This window comes from Schistocerca cancellata, chromosome 3 (assembly GCF_023864275.1).
Source record: "Schistocerca cancellata isolate TAMUIC-IGC-003103 chromosome 3, iqSchCanc2.1, whole genome shotgun sequence".
Classification (NCBI taxonomy): Eukaryota; Metazoa; Arthropoda; class Insecta; order Orthoptera; family Acrididae; genus Schistocerca; species Schistocerca cancellata.
In genome coordinates, this window is record NC_064628.1 from 580,858,976 (window position 1) to 580,881,796 (window position 22,821).

Below are 22,821 nucleotides of genomic sequence, written 5' to 3' on the forward strand. Positions count from 1 at the left end.
AATGAACAAAATTATATTACAAAACCAATAGTCAATGGCCTCTCAGACCATGACATGCAGCTCCTTCTGTTAAATGTTAATACTGAACAGGATATAAAATCTGTTAAATCTGAGCTCAAGAGGGTAATCAGTAAGCCAAAAATTGATTATTTTAGGACACTCCTCAGAGACATTCACTGGACTGATGTTTACAGTGCTCATGGCATGAATGAAAAATATAACATTTTTTCTAATAAAGTGCTTACCTTATTTGAACACTGCTTTCCCCCAAAACTTACCAAGGTTAGAGCAAAGTCTAAAAAGAAGCCATGGATTACTCGAGGAATAGGGGTATCTTGTAAAACAAAAAGAAAACTGTATCTGTCAATCCGAAACATTTCCAATGTTGATGCTATAGCACATTATAAGAAATACTGCAAAATATTAAAGACTGTAATACGGATGGCAAAGGAAATATATTACAAGGAAAAGATAGTCATATCAGATAACAAAATAAAGACAATATGGGATATAGTGAAGGAGGAGACCGGTAGAACCAGACATGAAAAGGAACAAATAGCATTAAGAGTAAATGATACATTGGTGACAGATGTATATAGTGTTGCAGAACTTTTTAACAAACATTTTATAACTGTTACTGAAAAGATGGGGTTGTCAGGTTCGGTAGATGCTGCTATGGATTACCTTAGACCAGACATTTCAAGTAACTTCCATAATATGAATTTGACCCTCACTACCCCAACAGAAATAATGTCCATCATAAAATCTTTAAAATCAAAAACATCTAGTGGGTATGAAGAAATATCAACAAAGTTAATTAAAGAATGTGATTCTGAGCTAAGTAACATATTAAGCTATCTGTGTAACCAGTCGTTTATCAGTGGAATATTTCCTGAATGGCTGAAATATGCTGAAGTTAAGCCACTGTTTAAGAAGGGAGATAAAGAAATAGCATCAAATTTCCGTCCAATTTCACTGTTGCCAGCATTCTCAAAATTTTTCGAAAAAGTAACGTACAGTCGTCTTTATAACCATCTTATCTCAAATAACATACTGTCAAAGTCACAGTTTGAATTTCTAAAAGGTTCTGATATTGAGAAGGCTATCTTCACTTACAGTGAAAATGTGCTTAATTCATTAGACAAAAAATTGCAGGCAACTGGTATATTTTGTGATCTGTCAAAGGCATTTGACTGTGTAAATCACAATATCCTTTTAAGTAAACTAGAATATTATAGTGTAACAGGAAATGCTGCAAAATGGTTCAAATCTTGTATCTCTGGCAGGAAACAAAGGGTGTTATTAGGAAAGAGACATGTATCAAGCTATCAGGCATCATCCAACTGGGAACTAATTACATGTGGGGTCCCACAAGGTTCCATTTTGGGGCCCTTACTTTTCCTTGTGTATATCAATGATCTTTCATCAGTAACATTACCAGATGCCAAGTTTGTTTTGTTTGCCGATGATACAAACATTGCAATAAATAGCAAATCAAGTGTAGTCTTAGAAAGATCAGCCAATAAAATATTTGTGGACATTAATCACTGGTTCCTAGCCAATTCTTTGTCACTGTTGTTGTTGTTGTTGTTGTGGTTTTCAGTCCTGAGACTGGTTTGATGCAGCTCTCCATGCTACTCTATCCTGTGCAAGCTTCTTCATCTCCCAGTACCTACTGCAACCTACATCCTTCTGAATCTGCTTAGTGTATTCATCTCTTGGTCTCCCCCTACGATTTTTACCCTCCATGCTGCCCTCCAATATTAAATTGGTGATCCCTTGATGCCTCAGAACATGTCCTACTAACCGATCCCTTCTTCTGGTCAAGTTGTGCCACAAACTTCTCTTCTCCCCAATCCTATTCAATACTTCCTCATTAGTTATGTGATCTACCCATCTAATCTTCAGCATTCTTCTGTAGCACCACATTTCGAAAGCTTCTATTCTCTTCTTGTCCAAACTATTTACTGTCCATGCTTCACTTCCATACATGGCTACACCCCATACAAATACTTTCAGAAATGACTTCCTGACACTTAAATCTATACTCGATGTTAACAAATTTCTCTTCTTTAGAAACGCTTTCCTTGCCATTGCCAGTCTACATTTTATGTCCTCTCTACTTCGACCATCATCAGTTATTTTGCTCCCCAAATAGCAAAACTCCTTTACTACTTTAAGTGTCTCATTTCCTAATCTAATTCCCTCAGCATCACCTGACTTAATTTGACTACATTCCATTATCCTTGTTTTGCTTTTGTTGATGTTCATCTTATATCCTCCTTTCAAGACACTGTCCATTCCGTTCAACTGCACTTCCAGGTCCTTTGCTGTCTCTGACAGAATTACAATGTCATCGGCAAACCTCAAGGTTTTTATTTCTTCTCCATGGATTTTAATACCTACTCCGAATTTTTCTTTTGTTTCCTTTACTGCTTGCTCAATATACAGATTGAATAACATCGGGGAGAGGCTACAACCCTGTCTTACTCCCTTCCCAACCACTGCTTCCCTTTCATGTCCCTCGACTCTTATAACTGCCATCTGGTTTCTGTACAAATTGTAAATAGCCTTTCGCTCCCTGTATTTTACCCCTGCCACCTTTAGAATTTGAAAGAGAGTATTCCAGTCAACATTGTCAAATGCTTTCTCTATGTCTACAAATGCTAGAAATGTAGGTTTGCCTTTCCTTAATCTTTCTTCTAAGATAAGTCGTAAGGTCAGTATTGCCTCACGTGTTCCATTATTTCTACGGAATCCAAACTGATCTTCCCCGAGGTCGGCTTCTACTAGTTTTTCCATTCGTCTGTAAAGAATTCGTGTTAGTATTTTGCAGCTGTGACTTATTAAACTGATTGTTCGGTAATTTTCACATCTGTCAACACCTGCTTTCTTTGGGATTGGAATTATTATATTCTTCTTGAAGTCTGAGGGTATTTCGCCTGTTTCATACATCTTGCTCACCAGATGGTAGAGTTTTGTCAGGACTGGCTCTCCCAAGGCCGTCAGTAGTTCCAATGGAATGTTGTCTACTCCGGGGGCCTTGTTTCGACTCAGGTCTTTCAGTGCTCTGTCAAACTCTTCACGCAGTATCGTATCTCCCATTTCATATTCATCTACATCCTCTTCCATTTCCATAATATTGTCCTCAAGTACATCGCCCTTGTATAGACCCTCTATATACTCCTTCCACCTTTCTGCTTTCCCTTCTTTGCTTAGAACTGGGTTTCCATCTGAGCTCTTGATGTTCATACAAGTGGTTCTCTTATCTCCAAAGGTCTCTTTAATTTTCCTGTAGGCAGTATCTATCTTACCCCTAGTGAAATAAGCCTCTGCATCCTTACATTTGTCCTCTAGCCATCCCTGCTTAGCCATTTTGCACTTCCTGTCGATCTCATTTTTGAGACGTTTGTATTCCTTTTTGCCTGCTTCATTAACTGCATTTTTATATTTTCTCCTTTCATCAATTAAATTCAATATTTCTTCTGTTACCCAAGGAGTTCTGCTAACCCTCGTCTTTTTACCTACTTGATCCTCTGCTGCCTTCACTACTTCATCCCTCAAAGCTACCCATTCTTCTTCTACTGTATTTCTTTCGCCCATTCCTGTCAATTGTTCCCTTATGCTCTCCCTAAAACTCTGTACAACCTCTGGTTCTTTTGTCACTAAACTTTGAAAAAACACACTACATGCAGTTCAGAACTTGTAAGGGGTCTCCCAAGAGTATATGTCTAACATACGATGACAAGAAGATAGAAGAAGTGGACAGTGTTAAATTCTTGGGATTACAGCTTGATAATAAATTCAACTGGGAGGAGCACACCACAGAACTGCTGAAGCGTCTTAACAAATCTCTGTTTGCAATGTGAATTTTGTCAGACATAGGGGATATAAAAATGAAAAAGCTGGCATACTATGCTTACTCTCATTCCATAATGTCATATGGGATTATTTTTTGGGGTAATTCATCAAGCCAAGCTAAAGTTTTCCGGGCACAAAAACGTGCAGTAAGAATTATATGTGGTGTGAACTCAAGAACATCCTGCAGAAGCCTGTTCAGGGAACTAGGGATACTAACTACAGCTTCCCAATATATTTATTCCTTAATGAAATTTGTCATTAAAAATATATCACTTTTTCAAACCAACAGCTCAATTCATGGAATCAATACTAGAAATAAGAATAATCTTCACAAAGATTTAAAGTCACTTAGTCTTGTACAAAAAGGTGTGCATTATTCAGGAACACACATTTTCAATAACTTGCCAGCAGCCATAAAAAGCTTAAGAACCAATGAAATTCAGTTTAAGAGAAGCCTAAAGGATTTTTTGGTGGCCAACTCCTTCTACTCCATTGATGAATTTCTTAGTAAAACCAACTGATTTGTATATAAGTACAACGTAACTTCTGCACAATTTCAGTGCAGTAATGTGTTCACTGAAAATTTGTGTGTGTGTGTGTGTGTGTGAATTACATGTTTATTACCTTATAAATAAATAAAAAACTTTTTTATTTGAAATTCAGTGCATTAGTATTTGTAAAATGGCTCTTAGTGTTCATTAAAAAATGACGATCATTCCACTTGGGACCTGTGAAATGGTACATTAGCTTATTTGTTTTAGTTGTAAATATTTGTCATGTATTGTTGTTTTTCTGACATGTTCCACATCCTGGAGGACCTCCTCACTACGGATCAATTGGAATGAAAGTAAATCTAATCTAATCTACTGGGACCATACATCCTACTACAAACATTACCGTATTTACTCGAATCTAAGCCGCACTCGAATCCAAGCCGCACCTGAAAAATGAGACTCGAAATAAAGGAAAAAAAAAATTCCCAAATCTAAGCCGCACCTGAAATTTGAGACTCGAAATTCAAGGGGAGAGAAAAGTTTTAGGCCGCACCTCCAAATCGAAACAAAGTTGGTCCACTGTAATATGAGACACAATTTACGTCGAATGAATGACGATACAGCTACAGTAGTTTGGTTCGAGTCGAAAGCTTAGCAGTTAAGCTTTACCAGGTAGCCATTGCTATGCGTCAGGCGCTCCGTCCGTATTTATACGGATACCCTTCCTTTTTCATGTGCTTCATCTGGTTTGAATCGATTGCTTATTTTGCCTTGATCTGATAAGTGCTGTTTTCTTTGTTATAGGTGTTTACGTCACTCTAAGCTGAAAATGCATTACTGTACTGTGTCACGCATTGTTTGTCGCATTCTGATAGTGCGTGTTTACGGCCTGTCGCTGCTCGCGGCATTGCTTGCTTTTGTGCGCTGCGCGCTACCGCCGCTTACAATTAAAAAACAATGGCAAGAGACTGCTATTTGTTGTTACTTACACTGCTGCTTTCTTTGATAATGATCAACAAGAACCAAATAATAGACTGCGTATGATAGAACACGTTCTGAACGAGAGTTAGGCGAAAATTTTTCTCCGTTTGAAAATCTTTGCGGCCGCTTCTTTAGTACATTAAATTCTGCACCGAAATTAGAGTCATCTTTATTTAAAAATCTAGTCAGTTGCCGTGCTTCATTTCTGACTGTACCGCTATTAGGCATAAGAATAATACGAATATAAACATGACACGATATGTATATTCTTCCGCGTTTGCTGTTGTCTCACTCTAGTTTCATAGTTTATCAGGCAGACAGGATTTAAATGAGATAGCAGCAAACACGAAAGAATACATGGCAAAATGTTTATATTCGTATTATTCTTATCGTGAAGAGAATACTGCATGTGATTCACATTTCATCAGGTTCCTATTAGCAACCATCTCTTCTCACAGGTAGGAAAAAATTCAGAATGTAGAGTTGGTCATATTGACAAAAATCCCAGTAGCCAGTATTTATCTTTGTGCCTACAAAGGATGCCTGTGTAGCGCTACATATATTCGACGGCAGAAGTTAGTTGTGGCGGCACCTATCAACATTTTTCAGAACTTCCGCTTGCTTTGCACTCGATTCTAAGCCGCAGGCGGTTTTTTGGATTACAAAAACCGGAAAAAAAGTGCGGCTTAGATTCGAGTAAATACGGTAAATGGGGTTGATCAACAATTTCTTGTTAATGTTTCGCTTATGTTGTTGGGGGATGTGCCATGATAGCAAAGATTCCAGATGCAGTTTATGCACGGTGGTGCAACAGCACATTTCCTTTGCAATGTGTGTAAACATCTAACACTGACATTGCAAGACCAGTGGATAGGTCAGGGAGATGCTACACCTCGGCCTCCCTATTCCCGAGTCTTCAACTGCCTAGATCTTTGGTCATGTGGACACTTAAAGGCATCAGTCTACACCACCCCTATCAACGATGTCCACATACTACAGGATCACATCTTCTATGCATGCCAGCACTTACAAAAACTACCATGTGTATTTCAAAGAATGCATGATTCCTTATATTGAAAGTCAGAGGGATGCATTGCCATGGATGGACATCACACTGAGCACTTCCTATGATATGTGTCATGAATGGATGTTGGGCAGAGCTTCTATTACGAACAAGTGTACAGCTGGCAGGAAGTTTTAGTTTCCATACACATGTATAACTAGGTGTCGTAGGAGCTTGGAACACAGCACTTGGGGCTATGGTGGACATACCAGGTGGCACGTGTAGCAGAGTCCAGAGCTCGACTGGAGATTTGTTGTAAACTGTTGAAATGGCCTGTCGGTGGCAGGGTCTCAATAAAAGGTGGTGGGCACTGTACATGCATGCTGCTGTGTGCAACGTGACGTTATTACGACACATCAGGGGCATTTGAAGCAAACACGGTGGCTGGCAAGCAAGATGTAGTCAACTGGCTGCTGTGGTGGGGCTGGCTGGTGAGCCTGTGTGGGGCACAGTCTGGGCAATTGTCTGAATGGAGTGTGGGTAGACTGAGCACGTTGCTGCTTGGTGACAGCTGGCAGTGCACGTGAATACCTGGCGACTACTGGGACGGGCTCTGCCTGGGCGACTACTGGGATGGGCTCTGCCTGGCCAGTTGTGTGTGGAGTGTTGCCTGTTACCAAGTCTTGCGCAGGTTTGTAGAAGTGCGCAGTGGTGGGTTCTGTCAAGACATACCGCTGGTTGGACCCTGTTGATCGAGACTTTGGCCAGCATACCATTATACTCGATCTCCAAGGTCTTCCCCCATAGGTTATCACACGATGTGGTTCCAAGTAGGACAGTTGAAATGGTGGTTGTATCGCGTCTGTGCACAGCGTCACATGCAGGCAGTACTGTAGGTCTATGTGGACAAAGGCTTTGCAGGCGCCGTGCCACGTCGGTGGGTGTGTCAGACACCATTCATGGGACTGCACGGGCATTTTGTCAGTGGTGGTGCCAAGGTGTCATGTGGCAGTGGTACTTCCTCCTTGACTTCTCCAGGGATGGAGAGCAACTGACAGTAGACGAGGTCTGCAGGTGAGACGCTGATCTCTTCCTTTGGTGTCGCTCGCAATAGTGCTTCTATCCAGGTGCTGTCGTGGCACATCAGGGACACCTTCAGCGTCCGATAAAGACACTCGACCATGCCATCAGATTCCATGGTATGTGGGTGTCTCTCCCGACTCTGGTGCACTGGCATGCTGAACTTATGCGTGACCACTGATGACAATCCTTCCGGAGTCCAGGCCCAGACAAAACATGCTGCCGTGGGTGACTCTGTGCTGTTTGCACTGGGATGTGATAACATGTGGACAGAGTCTAAAGCGCTGCACTGGAATTTTTCTGGAGAAACCAGCGACGCATGCCTGTCATAACGTCACACCAAATCTGGGAGGAGCGAGGGATGGGCACCAGTTCTAGATGTAGGCTGCTGGAGGACTCATGTCAGAAGTTGTCCAGTTCTCCATCATCCTCCTGTTCCTGTGCAATGTCTTCCAAGTTCACTGGGGAGGAGATGACTGCACAATCATGGGACAAGCAGTTGGCAATGACATTTGCCATCCTGGGAATGTGTCAGATACCTGTTGCGAAGTGGAAGACCTATTCCAACTGCTGCAATTGGCACAGTGAACAGTTGGTATTGTTGGTGTCATACGTTGATGGTCAATGAAAATAATGAAAGTGTGGGCTTCTACCGATGAATGGAAGAATTTCACAGCCTGATATATGGCGGGCAGTTCACGGTCATATACAGTCCAAGAGTGCTGCACTACCAGAAGAAGCCGAGTGGTTGTCAGCTGCCTTCAAACACATTGCTGAAGCACTGCACCAATAGCGGTCTGGCTGGTGTCTACAATGATGGCTAACTTAGCATTGTATATTGGATGGGCAAGCAGCATCGCTTTGACGAGGCACCATTTAAATGCAGTAAAACTTTTCTCCATTTCTTGAGTCAGGTAATGGGAGCCCTTCCTTTCGCTGTGGGGCCACATTGTGCTTCAGTCAGGGGTTACTGCAGCAGCGTTAAACAGATGGCACTGGTAGATGTTCAGCATTACGAGATAACAACTTAGGCCTTTGTGAGCTTCTGGATGTGGAAAGTTCAGAATCGCCTGCACTTTGTCTGGCAGAGGTGTGGATCCCTTATGCATGTATAAGGTGACTAAGAAACTCATTTTCAGTAACCGTGAATGCACATTTCAATGGACTGATAACTAAGCCAGCCTTGCTGAGGTGTCGGAAAATGGTTGTTAGGTGGCTGTGGTGGAGTTTGAGCGTCTTTGAGAACGGCAGGACATTGTCCTGGTATGTGAAGCAACATGATAGCCCTTGCAAGACACCATCCAGGAGCGCTACCAAGCCTGGGCAGCATTCCTAAAGCTGAACATCATGAACATGTTCTCAAAGAGCCTGAACACAGTAGTAATCATAGTTTTTTCCTATTTTCTCAGATTCCATCAGGATCTGTATGTATGCCTTTGTGCAGTCGATTTTACCAAACACAGTCGCACCTTCCAGGGCTTGGCTAAACTCCAGCAGATGTGGCGCCGGATATCGGTCTCACACTGTCCTTGAATTTTGCAAATGGTAGTCCCCACATGGGTGCCACAAACTGTCCTCTATGGGCACCAAATGTGAGGTGGGAGACCACGGGCTGCTCGATGATTGAACAACAGTTTGTTACAACATTACTCAAACTCGGTCTCTGTGACTGCGAGTTTGTCAGGTGCGAGGCACAGTGGGTGGCACAAGATGGGGGGACTGGGGGTGGTGGTAATATGGTGGAGAACTGAATGCTTGACATCCCACAGCACCACAGACAGGTGAGTTAGCTCAGAAAATTTGTTTGGAACGTTTGTGAACAGTCCAGAGCATGCCACGGGTTTAACAATGAAGAAGGCTGCCCGTTGTTGCTGTCCCACTATCTTCAGACTCACCATAGTGTCAATCAACTGGGCACTTGCGATAACCGAAATCAACTGGTATAGTGTCCAAAGAAATCTGCATGCAGAATCAGCTCATTGACTTCAGCCACAGCGAACTTCCACGCGAATGTGCGGTGTAGTCCAACATCTACATTCCGATGATGAATACCATACATTTTTATGGCATAATTGTTTGTCGTGGTGAGGCAGTGTTCTGCCTTCCTATGATCTTTTAAAATGGTTCTGAGAAAATTGATAAATTGGACTCTGTGTCTACCAGATACCTCATGGCCCCACTCTGTTCTGCCACAAACAGACACTTCGATATAGCACTGCAAGCGGATGCATCTAGGTTTGGTCAGAGCTCGAGTTTGGGTGTGAGCATGGGGTTCAGCACTTCTTCACTTTGCTGCTATAGCAGGCATATCACCAGATGCCGCTTGGAGGCTTTTGCTCTGACATCAGTGGAGTACCGTTAAAAGTGGCTGTTGCTGCAGTGCTGACCATGCGAGCTGCGCCACCCATAGCCTGAACTGATGCTGCTGCAATACCTACTGCCGTCCTGTGATCATGTCAACCAGTCGACCTGTGTGCTGTCACTTGGGCTGTCAAGTCCTGCATGAGTTGCTGATGGTCTGTATCTGTTGCCGGGTCTGGGTTAGGAGTGTGTCGCCGCAGAGTAAAGGTGGCTGGTGGGGGTAAGAGCTCGTAGGTGGCTGTGGATGTCGTGCTTGGTGCTATTGCCAGCGTCTTGGGCATCCTCTCTGCCAGGTCTACTACAGTACAGTGTCTAGCTGCACACCCAGATATTGCACAACAGCAAATTTGGAACCATGCTGGACTGCGCAAGGCTCCATAGATGGTGCAGGAACTGAGCGGGCCTCCAGTTGCCGCATTCTTGTTGGTGCAGCAGTTGCTGTACTCGCTGCTCCTTGGACAATGAAATCCTGCATATCAATTTGTCCTTAAGCCACTTGTAGGAGGATTGTGCTATCGGTGTGATTGTTATGTCCCGTACTTTGGCTGAGTAATTCTGTTGCAGTTAGTTCACAACATGTCCATATTTCACGAGGTCACCTGCGATATTAGAAAAACTGCCTCCACTTGACTAAAGCACATGACTGGGTCGCTGGGCTGAAAGGAGGGCTGCCTAATCAACACAGGTCTGGTGCTGGTCGCTGCTCCAGTGGTGGCAGAGGGCAGCAGTGTGCCACCGTTTTGCATGTGCGAATTTTCATGGGCTGCCTCTGCGAGGGCAGAGTCTGTGCGCTTGGGCCTTGCCTGCAGCTTGCTTTCCAGCAACTGACTACATGCCGACAGCTCTTCTCGTTGCCTTTGAAGATTATCCACAGTCACCGTTGTACTACTGCATTAACATCTCATGCAAAAGGGACACACTAAAAGTACTGAGGCACACGCAAATAAAACACACACAAAAAGGATAAATATTGTCCGTGTGAGATTACAGGCAACATCTGAATGTGAGTCCACTCATGATTCCTGGTCATTCATGCCAATTGAGACTTCCACCACATGTTTTTGCCTACAAACGATCACGTGGGGGTCACCACTGAAGCAAGTGATGCATGGTTCATGGTCACTTTCAAAACTGTCGTACTGTGGGCCAGCTCACTAGCATGCCCATGCATTAAGTCCAAGCCGTAGACAGAGTTGACAGTAATTAAATACATGTCATAGCGCACAACACATTTATTCTCAGCAACATAAATAGACTGAAAAGTTATAACAAATACACTGTAAATGCCCACAGAGGCACTCACATGACTGCGCCAAATGGCTCGTCCACTGATCCCAGAGGGTATGCACTCCTCAGTAACTGAGCGCGCAGTACAGACTTGTGGCCAAGGAAGACAATGGACACATGTTTGCTTTAGCATGTGAATGTTGTTTCGTCTTGTGCATGCCATTTAATTTGCGAGTGCGAGAAATGCAGTGAATGGGTGGGGGCTACCCGATTTGCGTACACGAATGTGAGGAGCGCGTCTTGTGCTCGACCATGTGGATTGTGTGGCTGGCGAGATCACAGAACGATGCAAATGTCCATTGAGTAACAGCTGCTAGCTTGCACTGGTGTCTCTCTGTGTCCTGTGTGCGTTGTCTGCATTTGCTGTGCTGCTGTCTGTGGCTGCCACAATATGTATGAAAAATTAACATATCTTATGATGTTACAGTTACCTCTCTCACTCCATGTGCATTAGTATATTTAAATAAAGTAAAAAATAGAGAGAGAGAGAGAGAGAGAGAGAGAGAGAGAGAGAGAGAGAGAGAGAGAGAGAGAGAGAGAGAGAAGGAGAATGACACATTGTATGACACAATTTCTACACTTACACAAAGCAGATCTTGTATTCATCACAAAGGGGCCTTTGAACCTTGCAAGGAAACTAAATTTCTGCAATCGATGCTTGAAATCCATTTCAAGTGCTTCAGTTGCTTGAGCTTTAGCAACTGCCAATCTCTTACTGTAATCAATCCCACGATGAACAGTCTGTAAGAACAAAAATTTTGCAAACTAATTAAATTCCAGAATTTTATCTTAAAATGAGAAGAAAACAGCTGAAATCTTATAAACATAACAAACATAAACATAACTACCATAACAAATACATGAAGAAGAGCTTGGTGAAGAAACTAAGTGATGATCACACTGATAGCAGCAAGTAGGTAAAGAAATCTATTAGTTCAGATTTTCAACTCCAGCATTTATGTTTTAACAATTTGATCTACATGGAAAGGAAAAGTTGATGAAACATAGAAACAATTCAAAGAAGAGAATACAATTAAAACAAGCTATACTGAAATTAGAAGACATCACAGATTCTGTAAAGGAAAAAAATTAACAAACAATCTTAGCTTTCATGAGAAAGTTAAGAATGTAGTACAAAAAACTAACAAAACTGAAAGAGGGAAATAAATTGTAACACTAAATTAAAGAAAATAATATGCATAATTCAAGAGACATATGATGTTTCAACAGAGGTGAGCTAATAAATTAGTAGCGAAAAAGTGCAAAAACAGAAATAATGACATAAGTAGGAAGATGAGTAATGAAAGGCAGGAAAAAGTACAAGATATGGCTGTCAGTTAATCCACATGGTTATCAAGACCCCTTCTAGAGATAGTTCTCATCTGCAAATATTGTCAATGCTTGTATTAGAGAAGAGACTATGAACACATGAATGGTGGACTAAGTAACAAATAACTGACAGTAGGCAGTAGATCCCGCAGTAATATAAAATAGACCCATAATGGATTGCTTGTGCATATGATCCATATTCATACCAATGCAGTAGCTGAAGCATTTGTTTATTGGAGGAGTCTGACAGATCCATAGTTCTCTACATAATCATCTACATACAAATCTCAATAATGAAACTAGAATCAAATAATATCAAAAATAGTTCTTGCATACAACATAACTGCAGAAATACGAGTAATAAAAGGCAACAAAAATGCTAGTTTTGAGAAGCAGAACATCCTTTGTCTCACAGAAAGGGAGGAAAGGGATATTATCTTATTATGATATCTTCTTACAGGACAGAATGGCTGCCAGTAGCCTACTTCTTCAGGAGGCCAAATTCTTAGTACTTCTGAGAACCACATAAAAGTACAAGAAATAATCCTAGCTTTTGGAAATGTTAGTTTTTTTCTCAGGGAGGAAATAATGATACAATGGACCCATCTACTGTAAGGTTATGGGGAGACAAAGATGTAGGGAAGGTGTTAGAGAAAGTAGGACCTCAACAATGAAAAAGTTTGACTCATTAAAGGAAACTGTTGGTTAGTAATTCTATCTAATAATTTCATTGTTTTCTCATGGGAATGTTCTTTTTGGTACAGCCATAATACCTTAAGAAATTTCAATATATTTTCTTAAGTTGTAAAAGATGTCAGTTTCGAGATATTGTTGTCAGAACTGCAACTGTAGATGTAATGCCACAAAAATAAATTTGTATGGGGAAAGTGTTGATAGAAATTGTTCTTAGACCACTGTAAGATACAATGAGAGAGAGAAGGAGAGAAATATCAGCATTGGCATTTTTAAAGCCATTTGAATTCTTCAACTAAATGATACAAAACCCCATTTATAAAGGGTGTACATTAAGTCTGGCAACACTTTCAATTATTTGTTGCACAAGAACTAAACATTGTACAGATATCATACATATGTCATTTTGAAGAGAAACCCTGAAAGTTTTTTCATGTATACCACCACAGCATAGTTTGGTTATTTGCCGATAGTTAGCGCTAGTCGCAAACGTGGCAAGTTCAGCTGCGAAGCGAGCTTTCTGTGTGTTGGAGTTCGATAAAAACAAGTGTGCCACAACTGTTCAATGGATGTTTAGAACCAAGTACAGCAACAAGGAAGGCCATTTACCACTGGCATAACAAATTCGTTACGATGAGTTGCTTGTGCCTCGCAAAGAGAAGCGGATGTCCCAGTGTGAGTGAAGTGAATATGGAGCACGTACAAGACACATTCATAAGGAGTACAAAGAAATTGGTGCGTTGTGCAACCTGTGAACTCGAAATGGCTCCAATGACAGTGTGGAAAGTCCTGCAACAGAAGCTGTCTATGAAACCATTCAAATTGGAGCTAGTGCTATGGCTCAATGACAATGACAAAGACAAGCGTTTTGAGTTTTGCTCGCAGTTGCAACAATTGAATGAGGATGGGGATGGCATTGTTGATCACTTAATTTTTAGTGGTGAAGCCACTTTTCCCACTAATGGGAAAGTGAACAGGCATAATTGTCGAATCTGGGGTACAAAGCATCCACGCAAACGCATTGAATTTGAATGTGATTCCCTAAAGGTAAATGTTTTTTGTGCCTCGTCTCATCGAAAACTGTATGGGCCATTCTTCTTCGCTGAGAGCACTGTCATTGGATATTCCTACTTGGACATTTTGCAGCAATGGCTATGCCTCAAATGCAATCAGCTTCTCCGTTCATCTTTCAGCAGGATGGGGCTCCATCCCATTTTCATTGTGAAGTTCCTGGGTACCTGAACATGGGGCTGCTGTATCGATGGACCAGCTGTGCTATAGAAGGGGACAGCTGTTTCATGAAATGGCCTCCCCAATCACCAGATCTCACTCCATGTGACCTTTTTCTGTGGGGACATATTAAAGATCTGGTGTATGTACCGCCTCTACCACGTGATAGCTCCATGAGAGAATACGGGAAGCGATTGTCAGTCGACGATGCCATGTTGGGACGGGCATGGCAAGAATTTGATTATCTTATTGACATCTGCTGGGTCACTCATGGTTCACATATCAAATGTTTGTAAGAAAACACTTTCAGAATTTCTCTTCAAAATGCAATATGTATGACGTCTCTACAATGTCCAGTTCTTATGCAATAAATAGTTGAAAGTGTTCCCGGACTTTATTTACACCCTGTAAAAGTGCAAAGGAGAGTTACACAAAAAAGAAACATTATCTGTGAAAAAATTGAAAACCATAACAGTTTACCATCATATTATGAGTTGATTGGGGACAAACACTGAACTCAGAAAGATCTGACAATGCAAGTGTTATCAAATGATATTCAGAGTTACATTAACTTTGAATCTACAGTGTGTGTGAGATTTTCATTCCTGCATCTTGTAATAATAAGCTAAGTATCTTTTCACCAAAAAGCATTGCACACTCAAACAATATACTTGTATCCACAAACTGTTAGGGTAATTCTCTAAATCATTCCTGGAAATTCTTCCTCCTGTCTAGTTTCAGTGATTAGCTATGTGAATTGATTAAAATATTATTTAAAGAAGTAAAAAAAGACCAAGGTAGATTTCTCATTCAATTTGATGAGTATGTGACAGTATAAATCTAAAAAAAGATAAATTAGAGACATAGGTTTGTATTTAGGTTTTTGTGTGAAAGCAGATTATGCTGTTTTGCAGTATTATTGCTGTTTACACCCACAAACCAAAATGCCACAAACTGTCATCACCTCAAAAAAAAAAAAAAAAAAAAAAAAAAAAAAAAAAAAAAAAAAAAAAAATATCTAGGGTGGCCAGATAAAGTTGTTCTTCTGCCATTTCTTCCTGGTGGAGAAACAATCTGAAAGCTCTAAAAGTTCAAGACAAGAAACATATTTTTTTTCTGCCTGGCATGTTTCTTACTCCTTAATTGAATGCTACGTCTCAGTGGCTGATAAGTAACAATCTTGTCAGCCTCACAAAGTATAACTCATTTTTTCCCTTTTTAATCCAATGTACAGGAATTTGAAACTTCATCAATCCTTTCCAATAATCCTGTATTATGAAACGTAATTTCTACAAAAGATAAAGATTCTCTATACTGGTCATTAAAAACAACTTCTAACAAAAGATGGTATAACGATAGGAGGAAGGCCATCCAAAGGGGGTGGAATTATTGGTAGTTGGGAGCTCCAAGGTTAGATGCGTAATTGGGCTCCTTAGGAATAAGGCTACGAAGGAGGGGAAGGAATCCAATGTGCACTTTGTGTGCATGCCTGGAGGAGCCATTCCAGATGTGGAACAGACACTTCCAGATACCATGAAGAGCAAGGGGTGTAGCCAGCTGCAAGTGCTGGCTCATGTCGGTAGTAACAATGTATATCGCTAGGGATCAGAAGAGATCCTCTCTGCTTTCTGGTGGCTAGCTGAAGTAATAAAGACTGCTACTCTTGTTAGCGATATGAAAGCAGAACTCATCATTCGTAGTACTGTCGACAAAACTGACTGTGGTCCTTTGATACAGACCCGAGTGGAGGGTCCAGATTAGAGGCTCAGGTGGTTCTGCGACCATGTAGTGGTGGGTTTCAGGGTTCCGTTAAATAGGTCAGGAGTCCACTACATGCAGGAAGTGGCTATACAGGAAGTAGGGACTGTGTGGAGGGGATTGGTTGGTTTTTTAGGTTAGAGGGTCTTGGGAATGTGCAGGAAGGGCTTCAGTCTAAAAGGGTGCCAGATGAACACAGCAAGAGAGCAGACATATGAACAATCAATATTGTAGTTGTAAACTGTCATAGCTTTGTTGGAAAAGAACCAGAGCTCCAAGAGCCAATACAAAGCACTGAATCTCAAATTGTTATAGATACGGAAAACTGGCTAAAGCCGGAAATAAGTTCAATTGAAATTTTTACAAAAGACTTATGCATGTTCAAAAAGGGTTAATTAAATACAGTTGGTGGTGGAATGTTTATTGCTGCCAGAAGTTGTTTACCTTGTAGTGAAATTGAAGTAGATAGTTCCTGTGAGTCAGTAAGGATAGATATTATATTTGTCAACAGGAATAAATTAATAATTGGTTCTTTTATCAACCCCCAGCTCAGATGATACAGCTGCTGAACCGTTGAAAGAAAACTTTTGAGTGTCACTACAAAAAGACACCACACTCATAAAATTATAGTTGATGTTGACTTCAATCTACCTCTGATATGTTGGCAAAAATACAAGTTTAATGTCAGTAGTAGACATAAGACACCGTCCAAAATTGCACTGAATGCCTTCTCAGAAAATTATTTTGAACAGCTAATTCATGAGCCCACTCATAGTGTAAATGATTGCAAAGACATACTTGACCTCACAGCAACAAATAATCCTGGCCAAATATGGGGCATCATGACAGATACAAAGACGAGGGACCACAAGGTTGTTGTAACTAGACTGAATACCGCAACATCCAAACCCACCAAAAATAAATGCAACATACATCTATTTAAAAAGGAAAATAAAAATTCACTTGACAGCTTCCTAAAAGACAGTTTCCACTCCTACCAATCTGACTATGTAAGTGCAGATCAGATGTGGTTTAAATTCAATGAAATTGTATCAATAATGAAATTGTATCAATACCGATTGAGAGATAATTACCAAATAAATTAATAAGAGTTGGTACTGACCCCCCATGGCAAACAAAACAGGTCAGAACACTATTGCAGTAGCACCAAAAAATCCAAGTCAAATTTTAAACAACACAAAACCCACAAGATCGGAGAAGTTTTACAGAACGTTGAAATTTCATATGAACTTGAATGTGAGATGGTTTTAATAGTTTCCACAATGAAACTGTCTCAAAATCTGGAACAAAACCCAAAGAGATTCTGGTCATACTTAAAGTACACCAGTGGCAAGATGCAATCAATACCTCCACTGTGCAATAACAATGATGGTGTTATTAATGAAAGTGCCACTAAAGCAGAGTTACTATTAAATGGTTTTACAAAATTCCTTCACAGGAAGAAGATGAAGCAAATATTTCAGAATTTGAATCAAGAACAACAGACAACATGAGTAACTTAGAACTATATATATGGATGTAGCGACACAGCTTAAAACACTTGAGAAAAGCAAGGCTTCCTGTCCAGATTGATTGTGTACCAGTCAGGTTGCTTTCAGAGTATGCTGATATAATAGCTCCAGACTTAGCAATTATATACTACCGCTCACTCATAGAAAGATCCATACCCAGAGATTGGAAAGTTGCACAAGTCATACTAATACAAAAGAAAGAAAATAGGACTAATATGCTATATTACAGACCCATATCATTAATTGCGATTTACTGTAGGATTTTGGAACATACAAGGGGCTACCCACAAAAAGAGGAATAACATTGCCGTAGGTAGAGCTTGTGTAGTACGCATTTCTGCTGCTAGGCGTGTATAACGCAATTCATTGCCCCAGTTCAGTGCTGCCTATGTTGTCAACATGGCTTGTTCTGTTCACCTGCATTGATTATTTCTCCTAGCAGTGTTTTGTTTTATATGATGGCAAGCTTAAGTGAACAACATGAAGCTGTGAAATTTTGTTTTCTGCTTGATAAAAATGCTGCTGAAACTGTTTTGATGTTGAAAACAGTTTGCCAATATGACGCTATGGGAAAAACTCAAAGGTAGAAATGGTTTAGTTAATTTAAAGATGGCGACATGTCGACTGATGACAAACCTCAATCTGGATGTCTATCAGCTGCCCAAATCAATGAAAATGTTGAAAAAATTCAGAACTTTTGTTCAGTTCATCAACAGACAACTGATCAACTGTCAGAGATGAGTGGTTTACCTTGGAACTTGGTTCAGCAAATTTCAACAGAAGATTTTGGCAGACAGGAGACTGGTTCTTCCAACATGACAACACACCTGTACACACAGACATATCTGTTAGATGGTTTTTGGCTAAAAATGGCATGGTTCCACTGCCATACAGACCTTACTCACCTTACCTGGCTCTGTGTGACTTTTTCTTATTTCCATGTATGAAAAGGGGCATGAAAAGACACCGACTTGACAAAACTAAAAAAGACAAGAAAAATACGAGGGAGGAACTGTTAGCCATTTCCAAAGATGACTACAAGAAATGTTTCGAACAGTGGAAGCACTGGCGAGGCGTATGTATTAGTTGTAATGGAGAGTATTTTGAAGGGGATAAGGTTGTTTTGTAAACAATTTAAAAATATATAGCTTTTAAAAAATATTTTGCGTTTTCTTTGGGTACCCGCTTGAACACTGTGCTCAAACATTATGAATCACCTTGAAGGAAAAATTTTATTGACAAACAGCGAACGATGTCAGAAAATATTGTTCTTGTGAAACACAATTAACTCTTTATTCTCACGAAGTACTGAGTGATGTCAACAGGGAACATCAAACTGATCCCATATTTTTAGATTTCCAGGAGGCTCTTGATACTTTTCCTCAGAAGTGACTCCTAATTGAATTGCATGCCTATGGAGTATAACCTCAGTTGTGTGACTGGATTCACGATTTCCTGTCAGAAAGATCACAGTTCATAATACCTGACACAAAGTCATCAAGTACAACAGAAGTAATAACTGGCATTCCCGAAGGAAGTATTTTAGGCCCTCTGTTGTTCCTGATCTACATAAAGGATATAGGACACATTCTGAGCAGTCCTATCAAATTGTTTGCAGATGATGCTGTCCTTCACCCTCATGTAATGTCATCAGACGATCATATGATTTAGACAAATTATCTGTATGGTGCAGAAAGTAGAAACTGTCTATAAATCATAAAAAGTGTTAAGACTTCCACAAGAGCATTAAAAAGAATCCACTAAATTTGTTACAAGATAAATCACACAAATCCATAGGCTGTAAACTCAACTAAATACTAGGGATTACAATTACGAATAATGTAAATCAGAGCGATCACACCAATAACGTAGAGGACAAAGCAAACCAAAGACTGTGTTTATTGGCAGAACACTTAGAAAATGTAACAGGCTTACTAAAGGGACTCCTTATGCTGCGATTTTCCACCCTCTTCTGGAGTATTGCTGGGCGGGGTGGGGTCCACATCAGAAAGCCTGTCCATATCAGACTACACCAAAAAAGTTGAAAAAACAGCAGCTTGTTTTGTGTTATCATGAGATAGGGGAGCGAGTGCCACAGATATGATACATGAAATAGGGTGGCAGTCATTAAAGCAAAGATGTTTTTCACTGTGGCAGGGCCTTCTCATGAAATTTCAATAGTCAGAGAGCAAAAATATTGTGTTGGCGCCACCTACACGGGGAGGAATTATCATCACAATAAAATAAGAGGAAACAAGAGCTTGCACTGAAAGATTAATTTGTTCGCATTCCCCGTGCGCTGCTGAAGTGGAACAATAGAGAAGCAGCTTAAAGGTGGTTCGATATACCCTCTGCCAGACATTTAACTCTGAATTGGAGAGTAATCATGTAGATGTAGATGTAGATCAAATGTATATGATTTGTAGATGATATGTTATTACCGAGTGAAACTGAAAAGGCAATTGACACTGTGTTGAAAGAACTGGGCAGGAGCTGTGATGAATATGAAATGGAGATAAATTTGAAAAAGACTAAGACAGTGATTTTTACAAGGCACTCATGGAATTGTGTTGTTGCGGTCTTCAGTTCTGAGATTGGTTTGATCCAGCTCTCCATGCTACTCTATCCTGTGCAAGCTCCTTCATCTCCCAGTACCTACTGCAGCCTACATCCTTCTGAATCTGCTTAGTGTATTCATCTCTTGGTCTCCCTCTACGATTTTTACCCTCCACGTGGCCCTCCAATACTAAATTGGTGATCTCTCTATGCCTCAGAACATGACCTATGAACCGATCCCTTCTAGTCAAGCTGTGCCACAAGCTCCTCTTCTCCCTAATTCTGATCAATACCTCCTCATTAGTTATGTGATCTACCCATCTAATCTTCAGCATTCTTCTGTAGCACCACGTTTCGAAAGCTTCTATTCTCTTTTTGTCTAAGCTATTTATTGTCCACATTTCACTTCCATGCATGGCTACACTCCATACAAATCCTTTCAGAAACGACTTCCTGACACTTAAATCTATACTGACCATCATCAGTTATTTTGCTCCCCAAATAGCAAAACTCCTTTACTACTTTAAGTGTCTCATTTCCTAATCTAATTCCCTCAGCATCACCCGACTTAATTCGACTACATTCCATTATCCTAGTTTTGCTTTTGTTGATGTTCATCTTATACCCTTCTTTCAAGACACTGTCCATTCCGTTCAACTGCTCTTCCAAGTTCTTTGCTGTCTCTGACAGAATTACAATGTCATCGGCGAACCTCAAAGTTTTTATTTCTTCTCCATGGATTTGAATACCTACTCCGAACTCTTCTTTTGTTTCCTTTATTGCTTGCTTAATATACAGATTGAATAACATCGGGGATAGGCTACAACCCTGTCTCGCTCCCTTCCCAACCACTGCTTCCCTTTCATACCCCTCAACTCTTATAACTGCTATCTGGTTTCTGTACAAATTGTAAATAGCCTTTCGCTCCCTGTATTTTACCCCTGCCACCTTCAGAATTTGAAAGAGAGTATTCCAATCAACATTGTCAAAAGCTTTCTCTAAGTCTACAAATGCTAGAAGATAAGTCGTAGGGTCCGTATTGCCTCACGTGTTCCAACATTTCTACGGAACCCAAGCTTCGTCTGTAAAGAATTCGCGTTAGTATTTTGCAGCTGTGACTTATTAAATTTATAGTTCTGTAATTTTTACATCTGTCAACACCTGCTTTCTTTGGGATTGGGAAGTCTGAGGGTATTTCGCCTGTCTCATACATCTTGCTCACCAGATGGTAGAGTTTTGTCAGGACTGGCTCTCCCAAGGCTGTCAGTAGTTCAAATGGAATTTTGTCTATTCCCGGGGCCTTGTTTCAACTCAGGTCTTTCAGTGCTCTGTCAAACTCTTCACGCAATATCATATCTCCCATTTCATCTTCATCTACATCCTCTTCCATTTCCATAATATTGTCCTCAAGTACATCACCCTTGTACAGACCCCTATATACTCCTTCCACCTTTCTGCTTTCCCTTCTTTGCTTAGAACTGGGTTTCCATCAAAGCTCTTGATATTCATGCAAGTGGTTCTCCTTTCTCCAAAGGTCTCTTTAATTTTCCTGTAGGCAGTATCTATGTTACCCCTAGTGAGTTAAGCCTCTACATCCTTACATTTGTCCTCTAGCCATCCCTGCTTAGCCATTTTGCACTTCCTGTCGATCTCATTTTTGAGGCGTTTGTATTCCTTTTTGCCTGCTTCATTTACTGCATTTTTATATTTTCTCCTTTCATCAATTAAATTCAATATTTCTTCTGTTACCCAAGGGTTTCTACTAGCCCTCGTCTTTTTACCTATTTGATCTTCTGCTGCCTTCACTATTTCATCCCTCAAAGCTACCCATTCGTCTTCTACTGTATTTCTTTCCCCCATTCCCATCAATTTTTCCCTTACACTCTCCCTGAAGCTCTGTACAACCTCTGGTTCTTTCAGTTTATCCAGGTCCCATCTCCTTAAATTCCCTCCTTTTTGCAGTTTCTTCAGTTTTAATCTACACTCATGGAATATGAAAGTGAAAGTTCACGTTGAGTTAGTGAAACATATCCATAACCCCAAGTATCTAGCGTGTAAAATAACCAATAACATGACATGTAATCAAGAAATAAAGAGAAAGTTAGCTACTGCAAAACAAATGTTTTACATAGGGAAGAGCATTTTCAGTGGTCTATTAAATATGCCATGAATAAAAGATTAGTAAAGTGTTTTTATGAAATGCTGACCCGTATTTGCCAAACATGGACACATGTGACCAACAGAGAAGAAATGATTAAGAGACTTTTGTGATGTGGATATGGGAAAGAATGGAAGGTGTAAAAAGGACAGGTTAATAAGAAATTATGCTGTGTTACACAGAGGATAAATACTGAAAACAATTAAAAGGAGGAAAAGACAGCTAAGACACTGGATAAGAAGAAACCTCATAATGAAGGATGCACTAGGAGAAATGTTGACTGGGAAGAGGACCTAAGAAAGAAACCAATTAACTGACAGCATCCAGATAAGTGCTTTATATGCAGTTACCAAAAGGATGACAGGAAACTGTGAACCCTGATGAATACTGAACCTGCAGTGATGGACCTGCCTTATGGGCAGAACACAACATCATCATCACCATCATCATTTGTGGCAAGGTATCTCTGCAAGAATGGAAATAATCTCACAAATGATT

The 22,821-nt window shown here is 40.5% G+C and overlaps 1 protein-coding gene across 1 annotated transcript in view; it reads right to left on the minus strand.

Moving 5' to 3' along the window:
- LOC126176439 (zinc finger CW-type PWWP domain protein 1-like) overlaps window positions 1-22,821 on the minus strand; it is a 339,799-nt gene that overhangs the window by 100,995 nt on the left and 215,983 nt on the right. The window contains exon 11 of the mRNA XM_049923596.1: window positions 11,652-11,808. Coding sequence (XP_049779553.1) covers window positions 11,652-11,808 — 157 coding nt within the window. The remainder of the gene's footprint in view (window positions 1-11,651; window positions 11,809-22,821) is intronic.